The sequence below is a fragment of the Copadichromis virginalis genome, linkage group LG2 (assembly GCF_057382275.1).
Source record: "Copadichromis virginalis isolate Kocher_CV1m ecotype Utaka linkage group LG2, C_Virginalis_male_GT1.1, whole genome shotgun sequence".
Classification (NCBI taxonomy): Eukaryota; Metazoa; Chordata; class Actinopteri; order Cichliformes; family Cichlidae; genus Copadichromis; species Copadichromis virginalis.
In genome coordinates, this window is record NC_140619.1 from 10979971 (window position 1) to 10993512 (window position 13542).

General features: G+C 45.2%; 1 protein-coding gene across 2 annotated transcripts in view; it reads right to left on the reverse strand.

The window, feature by feature from the left end:
- The window catches only part of dgkq (diacylglycerol kinase theta), a 31503-nt gene extending 18204 nt beyond the window's left edge, over positions 1–13299 (reverse strand). For both annotated transcript variants that reach the window (XM_085471171.1, XM_085471163.1), the window contains exons 1-6: positions 12096–13299; positions 7653–7732; positions 3305–3404; positions 3125–3210; positions 1396–1521; positions 94–247 (exon numbers count right to left, since the gene is read on the reverse strand). In XM_085471171.1, the coding sequence (XP_085327297.1) occupies positions 94–247; positions 1396–1521; positions 3125–3210; positions 3305–3404; positions 7653–7732; positions 12096–12321 (772 nt within the window). In that variant the 5' untranslated portion in view covers positions 12322–13299. The remainder of the gene's footprint in view (positions 1–93; positions 248–1395; positions 1522–3124; positions 3211–3304; positions 3405–7652; positions 7733–12095) is intronic.
- Between the last annotated feature and the right edge of the window lie 243 nt (positions 13300–13542).

Genomic DNA, 13542 nt, shown 5'->3' on the forward strand with positions numbered 1-13542 from the left:
AGACCTGCCTCCCATTAACTCCCGATGATGTAAATCTTTATTTTTTTTGAAGTGTGAACATTTTCTGTAAGGCGGGGTTCACTGTGTGCATACCCAGCTCGTGGCTGCAGCTCTCAGCGATGCGGTAACAGTGCATCTTGCTGAAGTTTCTGGAGTCGAGGCGGACACAGGCCGGATGCAGCAGCATGCAGCGCAGACGTCCCAGAGTGCACTCTGCCGGCATGCCGAGGTAACATGCTGCATGGCTCTGCAGGCGGGAGGGAAAGCAACATGTCACTTTACACACACCAAGCTCAGGGAAGTGAAACATCATGTAACACCCGTGATCTCAGAGTTTTATCAGCCTCATCGTCTGAGGGTGGAAGACAAATCCAAAACCTGCAGTTCCTCTAACGCCCACAAGGGGCTCCAGCAGCGAGTCAGTCCCCACAGACTCCATGTTAAAACTTTACAGCAGAAATAGACACGTTTACAGCCTGATACACACACTGCTTTAGTATCTGTAGCTAATCCCCCCTTCATAACACCTGTACAGTGTTAAAATTTACATTATTAGGGGCGTGGCCTCTTTGACTGACAGTTCAGCTAGCTGCTAGCAGGGCTTCACTTGAACTGCACCTCTGGACTGTGTTTGTGCTGTTGGAGCCTTTTGGAGCATTTCTAAGTAAGTAAATTAGGTTGATAACCAAGCTAGTTAGCATTAGCTGGTAGTTTAGCTGATAACGCATGCCACCCTCTGATCCAAATATGGGTGCTCTTGGTTCCCAAAGAGGTCACAAAAAACTACAGCTGAAATTTCATATTGAGTCCAGAAACTTATATATACAGTCTAAGGCACAGGTGTCGAACTCCAGGCCTTGAGGGCCGATGTCCTGCTGGTTTTAGATGTGTCCTTCCTACAACACAGCTGATTTAAATGTCAAATCACCTCCTCAACATGTCTTGACGTTCTCCAGAGGGTAATGAACTAATCATTTGATTCAGGTGTGTTGACCCGGGGTGAGATCTAAAACCTGCAGGACACTGGCCCTCGAGGCCTGGAGTTCAACACCCCTGGTCTATGGGGTAAGGTGGATCTGTGGAGACTCAGGAATCACCTTTACTTGTTAACAGTTTCTGTATCACCAGGACCAGAGACAGCTAAATGATCTCAAAGAGGTTCAATTTAAATTTAGGAAGAGAATAGTCTGGGAATGGAGGGACTCCAGTTAGCTGGGGTGAAGCTTTAAACCTTAATGGAATTTAATTCATCAACTGTACAGGTGTCATGACTGGACTGGAGCCTCTGCTGGACGTTAGAGGCACTGCATGTTTTAGCACTTGAGCTGCTTGAAACCCAACCTAAACCCCACCCTAGAGGAAATCAACACTGACACATTTTTCGCTGATTCTCACCGTGATGCCGCACCACTCGCACCTCATCCCTGCCAGGACGTCAGACGACCCGCACGAACGCCGGCAAACCTCACACCTTGCCGCTGACGCCAGGTTTCCCTCCCTCCAGTGGTGGTGGTATGTATCCTGGAGCAGAAAGAAAAGAATGAGTTTCAGTCCAGCGCTAAAAATAGTCCCCATCAGCCGCAGCTAATTGAGGAGGATGTAAAAATGAAATGTCATATTTGTGAGGAGGAAAGCACTGAAAAAGAAAAGTGCACTGTGTGAATAGATGGGCTGAAACCCGACGACAGCTTCCCGGGGTTGTTGTCAGCCTGTCTGCCATCATCAGCTCTGCAGGAGATCAGCTTCATGCTTTTCACTTTTTATCCAGACTGTGAGCGATCGATGGGTTTTGATCGAGCTACACACACTGAACCGACAGCAGACATCCTCATTGAAGTGTCTTACAACGTCTTTGATTAAAGTCAGACTGACTGGACCTGATCAATATCACTACTTCACAGAGCCCAGTTTCTATTATAGACTAGCTGCACAGTGGGCGCTACCTACATTTCAAACTATAGAAAATTTGTCAGGTAGGAATTCAGTTATCAATTATTTTTGTTTTCGTTTTTTAAGGTGGAAATATCTACTATCTCATCTTGTGCACATGGTATTACACTTCAATATTCACAGCAGTTTTAATCACAAAGTCTGCATTTGGTGACACTTCCCTCTCCTTTAGTGGAAAATACTGATGCATGAACTTTCTCAAGCTCCTGCTCTTCAGTTCAAGGAGTGACTGATCGTTTTCATTGTTGTCACAAAAAATGATGTCACAGATGCCAGAGGACAGAGCATCCCTGCCATGCGCCCGTTTTTTTTGGTAACCTCGCGTGCAAAGCAAGGGATGAAGCGTGAGAGACAAGGTCATTTCAGCACGTCTCAGTGATCGCTCACTGCAGGAGCACAGAGATGGAGAACACTGATGCAGAACACTTTGAGACGACCACCACGACTGCTTTATTTCCTGTTTGTGTTTTTAACTGAGTTAGACACAGTTTCAGGTTTGCACAAGCACCAACCAAAACCGCGAGATGAGTGGACGCTGAGGGTTCAGCTGGCACCAGAGAGCAGCAGGTATTATATAAGAGAATAAATTCAGAGGCCTTGTGTTACTTCTAACAAAGTCAGTATTTTAAAAAGAAATACAATAAAAATCTACAATAAAGTCGTCATAGCTATGGATGTGAGGGATCAGAATAAACTATTAAACTACCTAAAATAATTATTAAAGCGATCGATGTGCCAAACGGCTCACTGATAGATCACGTAGCTGGAGTCTACTCTAAACTACTTCCAGCAGTCATGTTTCACAGCTCGCTGAGCTCAGCTGCATCTTCCACCTATAGAGCCTGCCCTCTGGTGGTGTTTTTGTGCATTACAACATAACACACGGCCTTAACACAGCATCTCTGTGCCAGTTAAGAAGAGCCCGTTTGTTAACCAAACTGACTGAACTTCTCTGGTTCGGCCCTTTTATGATCTGATTGTGAACGTCATAGAGAAAGTCCTCATCTTCAGTGACATTTCTGTGTCACTGTTTGCGAGTTTAGGCACAAGAAACATGAGGCAGTAGCGCCCCCATGAGGTCAGACTGAAAACTGTAGCATTGGCCTACGTAGTTTTAGTCCAGCTTACTGTTGGAAACACTTTATATTTATACTGATATTTTTTAAAGCGATACCTGCTCCAGAATCCCGTCCAGTTGGCAGCTGCGACAGTCGGCACAGGTGAAGATGGCACAGTCAGCGTGGACATGCAGCTCACACACTGAAACACACACACGCAAACACACACACGCTAATAAAAAAATCACTCATGAGATTTAATCCACTGGTCTACTTGGTGATGGTGCTGGTCTGACCTTCGCAGCGCAGCGCCGTGCTTCCCTCTGTTTGTTTCCTGCAGACGCAGCAGAAACGTTTCTTCTGACCGGCGGGACCGAAGCAGTGAGCCACCGGCACCTGCAGGGGGCAGCAGCAATGTATGTTAACAAACAGACAAAGTAAACGCAACACTGAGCCTCCAGCCTATTGGCTGTCCATGAATACAGAGCTTAATTAAAAAAACAAAATCCCAAAAACAAAACAGCACATTGCTCCTGCTGCTCCAAACAGTCTGTAAATCTGCATTGCTCCTCTGATTAAAATAGTCCCCATCAAAATACAGCTGTTGGCTGCAGTTTTTATGTTGACTTACAAATGTTGCTGTAAATATCATGGCTGTTATTTGTTGTTGTTGTTGTAATTGCCATGTTTGATCCAATGACCTCTCTTCATTTCTTAAAAAGAAATGATTAAATGCATTTTATTGCTCTGTTTTTCCTTCACTTTAACGCTCCTCGCTCAGTGTCGCTTGTGTACTTTACTGTAATGACCGAGTGGAAATGTTTATAATGAATAAAGAGACCGTCAGGACAGAGGGATCTGTTATAGTTTTGCATTTTTCCAAATCCTTTATTTATAATGAGCCACCACTGAAGCGGCATGACAGGTTATGTAAGAAGATAACATTCAAACATGAGGGGCAGAGTGAAGGCCTGCAGCTGCATCACATCCAAGAGAGCCAAACACCCCAGAACAACGTGAACGCAGCCGTATGGCAGCTCACAGTGTATTTACATTAAGTTTTAATTCTACTCCACGAATGTGCTTTAATCATTTACTTACACATTATCTTATTATTAGTGTGTGCACATTGATGTTTATATATGACATTTTTTTAGAGCTTTATTTAAACTTTTGCCCCTGAAAAGCCGTGGAGCTGGGAAGAGATGTCGGCGACATTAATGATAACTAATGCTTAACGGTGTCCCACAAGGCTCAGTTATGGGTTCAGTTGTTTTTCCAGTTTTTATATTGATGACACTGTGTTATGTAAAGTTATACGCAGATGATACCATATTATTTTGTTATGCTGATTCAGATGATCTTAAACTTGTACCGAATGTACGTAAAACCACATTTCTGTTACTCTGCTATGGCACATCTCTACTGTTCGACATTTCATTATCGAGAGAAATACAATTTGACTTGTGTCAGATGATGTCATAGATGAATATAACTGGTTATCATCTACATAGAAATATATAGTTTTCTAATAATATTACATTAGGGAAGCATGTATAAAGTAAAAAGTTTGGCTTCAGCACAGACCCTTAGGTGATTGAGGAAATCTCCAACAAAATTTGCATGCAAAATACCAGGAAGTATCCCATAAATACAATTCAAACTAGTACAGTGCGTTTCCTTTAATGCTAATTGCGTATTCTAATTTCTTCATTACAATGTTGTGACCAGCAACATCAAACACTGCACTGAGCACAGATACCAGTCGACTATCAGAGGTGATAAGAAGATCATGATGATACTTGTCATGTAGGAAACCTCTGAGGGGCCCTGCTGCCTTCAGGTTTTGGTTTCTGTAATAATAATCTGGTAACTGTCCATCATATTTCTGTAAGCTGAGTGTTTTGGTGTCCAAACTTCCAAACTGGACTTCCTGGATCACACTTCAGTGTGTCTAGTGAAAGTATGTTACGTGAAGCACCACACAGACCACACTCTGAGCTGTTGTTTTCCATTTGTGTTTTGTTTGATTATTTTTGTGCCGCGCCGTTTTTGTGCTTATAATGGAGCTGCTGCTTGTCAGGTCGGAGGGTAGAAATACTGAACGCTCTTTAGTTAAACCTGACCCAAGAGCTGCCTGAGCAATAATAAGGAGCCTGAGGATATTTCACATTAAAAGCAGGTGAGGAGAAAACACCACTGCTGCCGCCTGCTCGTGTTTATTGCAGGGCTATTGATCGGTGCAGCAGTTAGTCAAGCTCAGTGATCAGTGCTGTGCTGATCGATAAACATCGTGTCGGCGCGTGTGTAGCGTTTCAGCGAGGCGGCAAAAGTGAAGGAGACAATAAAAAGAAGGGCTGGAGAGCAAACTGTGAAGCTGACAGAACAAAGCAGGTCTGCTGCTTTCATTTTATAACTTTGTTGGCTGATTATGTCTGGTTTGTTCTGCTGGGTAGAGTTTGTTCACTCACCATGGGCCATTTCTAGAATGTCACCTTCACTGGAAGCACAATTATCCACTTGTTTCAGTGCAATGAAGTCTCTGCAGCTTTTCATTTCTTACAATACAGAGTGATAAAGTCCACAGCAGAAGCTAAATCCCTGCTCTGATTTGGTTTCTAAACTGTTATTTACAGTAAACAGACTCTTTGAGGGCTCTGAATGTCACTTAGATCCTGAGACAATGACAGACATACTTATTAAAGAGTGGACAGGTGGTCTGTGAGAGGTTCAGGTCCGGATTTGAAAATAAGCATTTTGTTTCAACCCTAACTCACAAAAATTGCCTGATAAAATTAACTCAAGGAATGCAAGCAGGTGGCACTATGACACTGTGTGGTACTTGTGAATTTGAGTTGCGCAGGAAAACAACGTTGATGCTAGTTATGCTTCTTGGAGCAACTCATCTGGAGTTTTTTTTTTCTTTAGTCCTGATTAAAAAGTTATGGTTGAAGATACAAAGTTGGCTTTTACTCTTCTGCTTGTTGGTAAATGAGAACACTTTTTGTTTTGATCCAGATATACCTCTGTTTTTATTTTTAAGGATAATTAGCATAACAAGCTAGCTGTTAGCTAAGTGCTAACAGCTAGCTAAGTCCTGTTAGCTAAGTATGTAAATTCTATTAGTTTTCTTTTAAGTGTTGTATTATTTTTTTTTTTTTTATTTACTTGTGAGCTTAGAGTAGGAAGGAAGTACTTCTAAGTACTAAGTAAGCTAGGAAGTAAGTTTAATGTACTGTACAAGCGGTCTTTGTATAAATTACATTGCAGCCACGTTTTGTAGCAATGAGTTGCATTCTCGCAATTCAGTAAGTGGTGGATTCATGTGGCCGCTGTTCACAATCGAGAAAATGTGAATTAAATCAAATGAAATTGTGCGAGTAAGACAAATTAATCCACCTGTGATGCAAGCTGCGTTGCTTCTGGACAGATTGGCTTATGAGAGCTCAATATAACACACTACCTGGGTAGTACTGCTAACAATAAATGCTATACACAAACGCACACACACACACCTGAACTTAAGCGACTCTGAACCACTTGAGCGTGCGGACTGACAAACATGGACTGCTGGAAATCCTTATTGTGAAATATTAAATTACTGTTTACTTGTTAGTTTAAATAAATATTTGAACTTTTCTTTAAGCTGTGAACACAAAGCCAAAGATCCTAACCTACTGTGTATACACGGTATACCGTGTAACCGTGTAACATCAGCTTATTAGTCTTATTGTGGCTTACAGTGTGATTTAGTCTCCTGTTTGCACAATTACATAAAAAGTCAGTTCTCACTTAGAGGTTACAATAAAGCCACTTTCGCAGCTGAACTTTTCATGACACATTTGTGAGAATCAGACTGGAATATTCTCCAGTTTTCCTCGCTCACATGCAGCAGCGAGCAGGAAATAGTCCTCTTCAGATGCTTTCATGTTACTGGAAATATTCTGTGTGGTTTAGATGCGGGTGGATGCATGGGTGTAGTGTGCAGGAGGCAGCGCACATGGCGCCTACTTTCTACAAGTAAATGCACCAGACTCTCAGCTGAGCACATCAGCATAATTGCATTTGGACCGGGGAGCTGGTCGGTTAAAGGCCGGCTGATGTCTGATCTGATCGTGTTTGCATTCTCGTTCTCTGATGGGTAATGCCTAAAGAAGTTCAGCCCTGCAAGGTGTAAAAATAAACCCCATCTCATCACGTCTGGGGATCCCTGCCTTCGTCCCATTGGCTCCCGGACTGGGGTCCAGAGATTAAAGTAAAGGTGTTTCCTCACCTGCAGTGTTTAGTCTGTTTAAAACGGGTGCGAACCAAAACAACGACACTGAGACATTTTGGAGGAGATGGTCTCGGTGCGGTTCCAATCCGAACCAACTACCACGTGTATGTTACAGAAAACATCCTGTAGCGACGTTTGCTTTGTATTCTCAATGCAGGAAGGTTTTATAGATGTGCAAATGTCTGTACGGACTAGTAACTGGCTGTGAAATAAATGTAAATTCTCTGTTTTCTCACACAGCACCTTCCTCCTGTTTTTACTCTCGTTGCTCCCACTCCAGACGCATCGGGCCAACATTGTCCCGTGTCTGTAGTGACGCATTTTGGCTCATTTGGAGTTTGGAGCATGAGCGTATGTTGGATACTCACCTGGACCAGAGACGGAGTCATGGAGGAACAAACCTTCCGCAGCGTCTTCAGGCATTTTTCGTGACACATGAAGTTACACACTGAGGAGGAGACAGAGGAGCACAGTCAGAGACCATTAACACTGTCGGGGTTTCTCTCGGCTTTCTGAGTTGTTGTTAAAGAGATGCTTTTTCTTATGATATTTATATGATAATCTCTGCATCTCAGTGGTAAACTGACCGTGTGTGCAGCAGGCATTAACACAAATACAGCCGTCGCACAAACATAAAAAAAAATAAAAAAGCACGGCATGAATTAAACAGGTACAGATTCAAAAAGTTTCAGTGCAATTTTGCAAACCATCACTTTCACCTGGAGCACGATTTTCTTAATTCATTACAGCTGACGTTACCTCCAGCACACCTCGGGGGTTTCTCAGAAAGCAGCTCGGACATGCAGGGCACCGACGCTTGTTTCTGTTCCTCTGCCTGACGTTAAACTTTTAAAGCCTTTTATTGAAACTATGATACGATACTGATGCTCACAGGCAGACAAAGCGGCACCGAACAAAAAGACTGATTTTGTCTTCAGATTGTGACGCTTGGAGTGGGTAAAAAGTAAAAGAAAAATCAGCACAGTATCGTGATATTTTGTCATATCGTGTGGATAGATGGACACCAAATGATAAAACTACAAACAAGAGGGCTCGTCTCATGCACCAGTGTCCTGAGATAGCCTTACGTCAAACTGCCACAACTGAAAAACCATCCAAAGCTGGACACGCTGAGCTCGACGAAGACAAGTCTGAATTCAGAGCAGCTAATAGCTCATCACGCGAGTAAAAACAGGACGGCGACCTCCTTTCTTCTATAAACTCGGTCTGTTTGTGCTTCACAATTTTTAAAGCAAAAAAATAACTGACAGTATTGCAGTCGTACAGTGATAATGTACGGTGTGTCTGGTGATTCCCATCAGTAAAAAGTTGATTTTGGGTTTTTTTTACCCAACTTAAATTTGTTTTTCAGGCCTCAAATAACCTCGTGGATATCTCCTGATGTTATGAGAGCTCAAAAATGCTGAAAACAATTAAAAATCATCAAATCTGGACCCTCTGTGTCCCTCACAGGCCCGCGACTCTGAAAATACTCACACTATGAGGGTAAACCTTTGAGCTGCTTTAGTAAATAAGATATTGCACATAAAAAAACATCAGCTGATTCTGAGGGGGTCAGAGTTCAGGTACTGACTTGTATTTGCCTCCAAATTCAGCCGAGTTAAATAGAGTTAAACAAAAGCAGAAACCTTTGATCTGTTCTTGCTGCTTTTACTTCCAATACTCCACCCGCCCATCCACCCCGCAGCCCTGCAGCGCTCAGATAAGAACGCTTTCACTCGAGCGCCCGGTGGAAGAGATGCGGCGTGGAGCCGTGACACCGTGAGAGCGAACAATAAAAATGTGTTTGGAAGAAGAAAGGAAGCTGTCAGCTGGATGACTGCTGGTCACGTTTGCACCTCGTCCGCTCTCGCTGTGTGTGCTGAAGTGACATTTAGTGAGTGTGCGTGTTGTTGCCTGTGCTGTCACACTGTGGTAAACCTCAAATGTTCACTCTGGCCAGTTTGAACAATAAAACCTGCTGCAGGCGAGCACGTCTGTGCACACCATCCAGACAACCAGCACAGAGTGGCAGACCGAGGCCAGAGGAGATCAGTCAGGTTTTTCCTGTCCAGGAGCTCCGGCGGGTCATTAACAGCCCCGATGAAGGCACTTTCTCACAGCCGGTGACTCAGCAATGACTGCTCAGAGTCCACGATATCACAGCTAAAACTTTAATGTGTTTGATGAGGAGCAGTTTGAATGAATTTTTGATGATAATGTCAATCCAAACGTTCATACTTGACTCTTATCAGACAGTCGCTCTCTGCTTCCTGCAGCTTCACTGACTGATTTTAAATCAGTCAGTTATTTTAAATGTTGGACAGACAAAAAAAAAAACCTTCTGCAGCCTGAACGTTTGATCAGTGTCCTGCTCTTTTATAGCTTTTCTATCTGTTCCAACAAACTAACATGGTAGCAGCCAAAAGGTCAAAGTTTAGGCTCCTGAATGCTGCGTGCAAACCTGTGTGTGACATGGTGGCTGCAACCGTCTTTTATAAGAAGTCGGTGCTCGTGGCTCCTGGCGGTGCTGCCGCTGGAAACATGTAAATTACAGCAGTGCGTGATAAGCACTCGCAGCAGCTCTGGTCACAAAGGAACAGCCGCCGTCGCGGCCCCGTGTTTTCACCGAGATACGTAACCAAAACGGGATCTATTCTGATCTGTACTCCTGTCCCAGCAGTGGCCGTTCCTTTTACACACAGTTTCTCATAATGAGCTCAGTGTATGTACAGTAATCCAAGCTGCCCTTTGTGCTCTGTGCTCACTTTATTTTTTCTGCTTTTAGCTCACTTACTGCTGCAGTCACAGCCGTAAACGGACATATATGGTATATAAGATGGATGTGGCCATTGTGACATCACCCTTCGGTTGGTGAAGTCCTGTTCTACAGCCATCTTGATGTTTTGAAACTGGCTGTGGCAAGCGAGGGGTAGATGTGACTGAGAAACCGAGTAAACCACACGCATCCTGCTCTCTGACTCTGATGGGACCCCACTTTACAAAATAAACTTCATGTTTTATTCAATAAAAGCTGAAAACAGTGACTGAGACAACAAACTCATCAGGAAAGAGTCCACTGAGGTTAAAGGTCAAAGGAGCCAAGCATCAATTTCCTTAAACATCTACAGAGTTTTTTTTACCAAACAGATACAAAGAGGTCCTCTACGTTTGTTTAAACTTTACTCAACAAAAATGTTATTTCATGTCAACTTTAATTATTTATAATGACCCTGGACGTGATAAGACCACTGGTTGTTATGGAAACGTGCATTCAGTGACTGGTTGGCGGCGACTCCTGGAGGTTGCTGGCCCGTGCTGGGTGAAGCTGGATGATTTGTGTGGTTGCCAGCAGGTTTCACGTCCGTCTGCAAACGCTCGCCAACTACATGCCGAGCGGCAGTAAACAGAAATTAAAATTGTGCCTCAACGCTGAAGCCAACATGTTTGAAAAGGTGAGCTTTTATTCTGAAGGTAAACAGCCCGTGTTTCCTGTGTTCACAGTTTCCAGTTTCCTGCTCCTGAGCAGCTGGGCAGTGTTTATGCACAAGTCCATCAAACAGTGACTGCAGCAATATCCTCGCTACCAAAGCAATCACAGCCAGGCTTTGGCCAACTGGTCGGAGAATACATGCTTTTCCCTAGCAACAGGTGGTTGCCAGGGGGTCACTGATTGGTCTGCAGCCCTGTGTGACTGAGGCTTCAGCCATCAACCACTCCACCGCTCTCCAAGCTTGTGTGACTGATGTCTTATTCACTCGATTGCACGCCATCACTGTGATTGTCATGCAGCCCCACCCCCTCCCCACTGGCCATTAAAACAAATGCAGGTTTAAGAAGTCATCTCCAGGGCGCCGCTGTAGCTCACCTGATTGACCTTGTGACCTCTATACTAAAGACTACGGAGGTCAGAGTCCACTCGGTTCACCTTTTACATAAAGGTAAAGGGAAACATGAAAATGGGCTTTTAACAACGCAGCGGACTAGGCAATTTGATGACATCACTGGTTTGTGTTAATCCAAGTGACGGCTTAAAGAAGAAAGGTTACGTAAGCGAGCAGAAGCGCTGCTGCACATTTTAATGCATCTGATGCTGCTTGTGATGAAGAGGATGGTCTCTGCTCTCACTCACACAGAGACGCACAAATACACACACACTCACACCCCTCCAACAACCAGCATCCCTGCCAGTCTCCTGTTGCCATGACAACCACAGGAAGTAAATCACGACTTGACTGAAGCTCCAATTGTGCCATAGACACTTTGCCTCCTTTAGACATGCACACACACTTAAGTGCACACACATACACACTATGCAAAACCAGTGTGTTACTGGGCAGACTGAATTGTGTTGGTGTGCTGGATGTACTCTCTGATTCTCCTCCCAATTCATGATTAAGATGTGTCGAAAGGAAAAGAGGAGGCAAGGAGAAGGAAAGGAGGAAGAAAATGAACAGGAAAGGAAAAAGGGAACAAATGGGCCCTTGTCTGTGTTGGTTAACTGCAGATGTTGCATGTTTTGGTGCATGCAGACAGACTTTTAGAGCAACCACACATTATCCTGTAAAAGTTTCCAGCTGCAGCCTGAGGTCGGACTGGGATACGGTCTGGGATCCAGCCTGGCCTCCTCAAGCGGATCAGCTCCGTGTCCGGGGCAGGTATCGGTGTAAGTCGGGTTCATCACGTTGTTAAACACACCTCAGCTCAGGCTTGGTTCGGTTCCCGCGGGGAGAACCGCATGTGCGCTTGCGAAGCTCACGAGCTGAACTTTGATCTCGTGCATAAGTAATAAAGCATATTTGCTGTCTTACCTTCACACAAGAAGCCGATGATCCCCCAGATGAAGTCGCTGCAGCTGTGGCAGAAGGTAGGTTTGGTCAGGGTGACTTTCTTAAAGCAGTGACCCGGTGCAGAGCTCTGGTACTTGGACCGGAGTCCGGGGGACTGCTGCGCCCTCTTCTTCCCGGCCAGCGGGCTCGCTGTCCGGCTCTCTGCGGCATCAGGGTCCGCCGGTCTGGGCCGGCCGGAGTCCGCCATGTCCTCCTGCCCCCCCTCTTATAAAAACTTCCCAACAGCAGGGCGACAACACGGGGTTCGCCCTGCGATAACTCCTGGTGCCAAAAGGGCTGGATGTCTAGGAAGCAGTTCACCCGTAGTGGAGAGACATCCCACCGGGCCAAACACAGCGGCGCAGCCCGGCAAAGGGCGCCGTGCTCGGTGTGTGTCCTGGACTTTCCCCCTCGCTCTGGAAGATAATTATCCAGGTCCTAAAACACACAACAGGCCACCAGTTCACGGCTTAGTTTATGGCGATTGTGACGTCGGTGTCGCCCCGTGGAGGGTCGGTCATCGCACCGGCTGGAGCCAGCGGTGCTGCCCGGCGGAAAGGGCGCCGAGGTCGGTGTGCTGTCTGAGAATCCCGCCTCACAGGCTCGTTAAAAAACAAACTCCCTGCACATTTATCGACCAGCCACTCTTCCAAAATACACGACAGCTGTTCCAGTGAGAGATTAATACTGGATTTTCGATCCTTTTCGACGGCGTCTGCTGCTCTCGATCCCCGCGATCAGAAAGACCCTCCGCCCGGAGACAGCGGTGCCACCCAGCGGCGCAGCGCGGAGGACAGGGCGCCCTGCTCGGCCACTTTCCCGAAGCTCCCTGCTAAGGAAGGTGGATGAATAAATTATGAAATATCGATCGGGCAGAACTGGATGCCGAGTGTGTCCGCAGCAGCGTGAAGTCTGTGAAATGGATGGGTGATCTTTTCAGTCTCAGCGATCACTCAGCCAGCCAGGCACCCCCAAAACAGCCGGTCCAAGCCCACAGAAAGACACAACAAATCGGTGGAAAAGAAGTCCAAAAAGCGCCTCAGTACTGGAGACCGACGACAATCAACAAGTGTGAAGTCCCCCTGACGGGGGGGCTGCTTTCATTTCGGGTTTCTTCTTCCTTTTCCGAGGCTGATTCTTCTTCCGCGTCAGTCTCCAACACTGATTTACTCCTCCTCCCTGCGCTTCATCCCCTTCCCTAGTCTCCTTCGCTTCCTCCCTACCTCCTCATCACAGAGGCTCTTCCCTGTCTCACTGAATGACGGTTTCCTAAAAGCATTTATTTCTTATCTCATTTCCTTCCTCCTGATGCTTTTTTCCTTCCTCTTTTTCTTTACTCTCTTCCTCAGTCTTTCACGTTGAGTAGTTTATGAGAACGAAACATGCAAAGTGAAAGTCTGTGATCAAATTTCGGCTTCAGTGTCTCCTC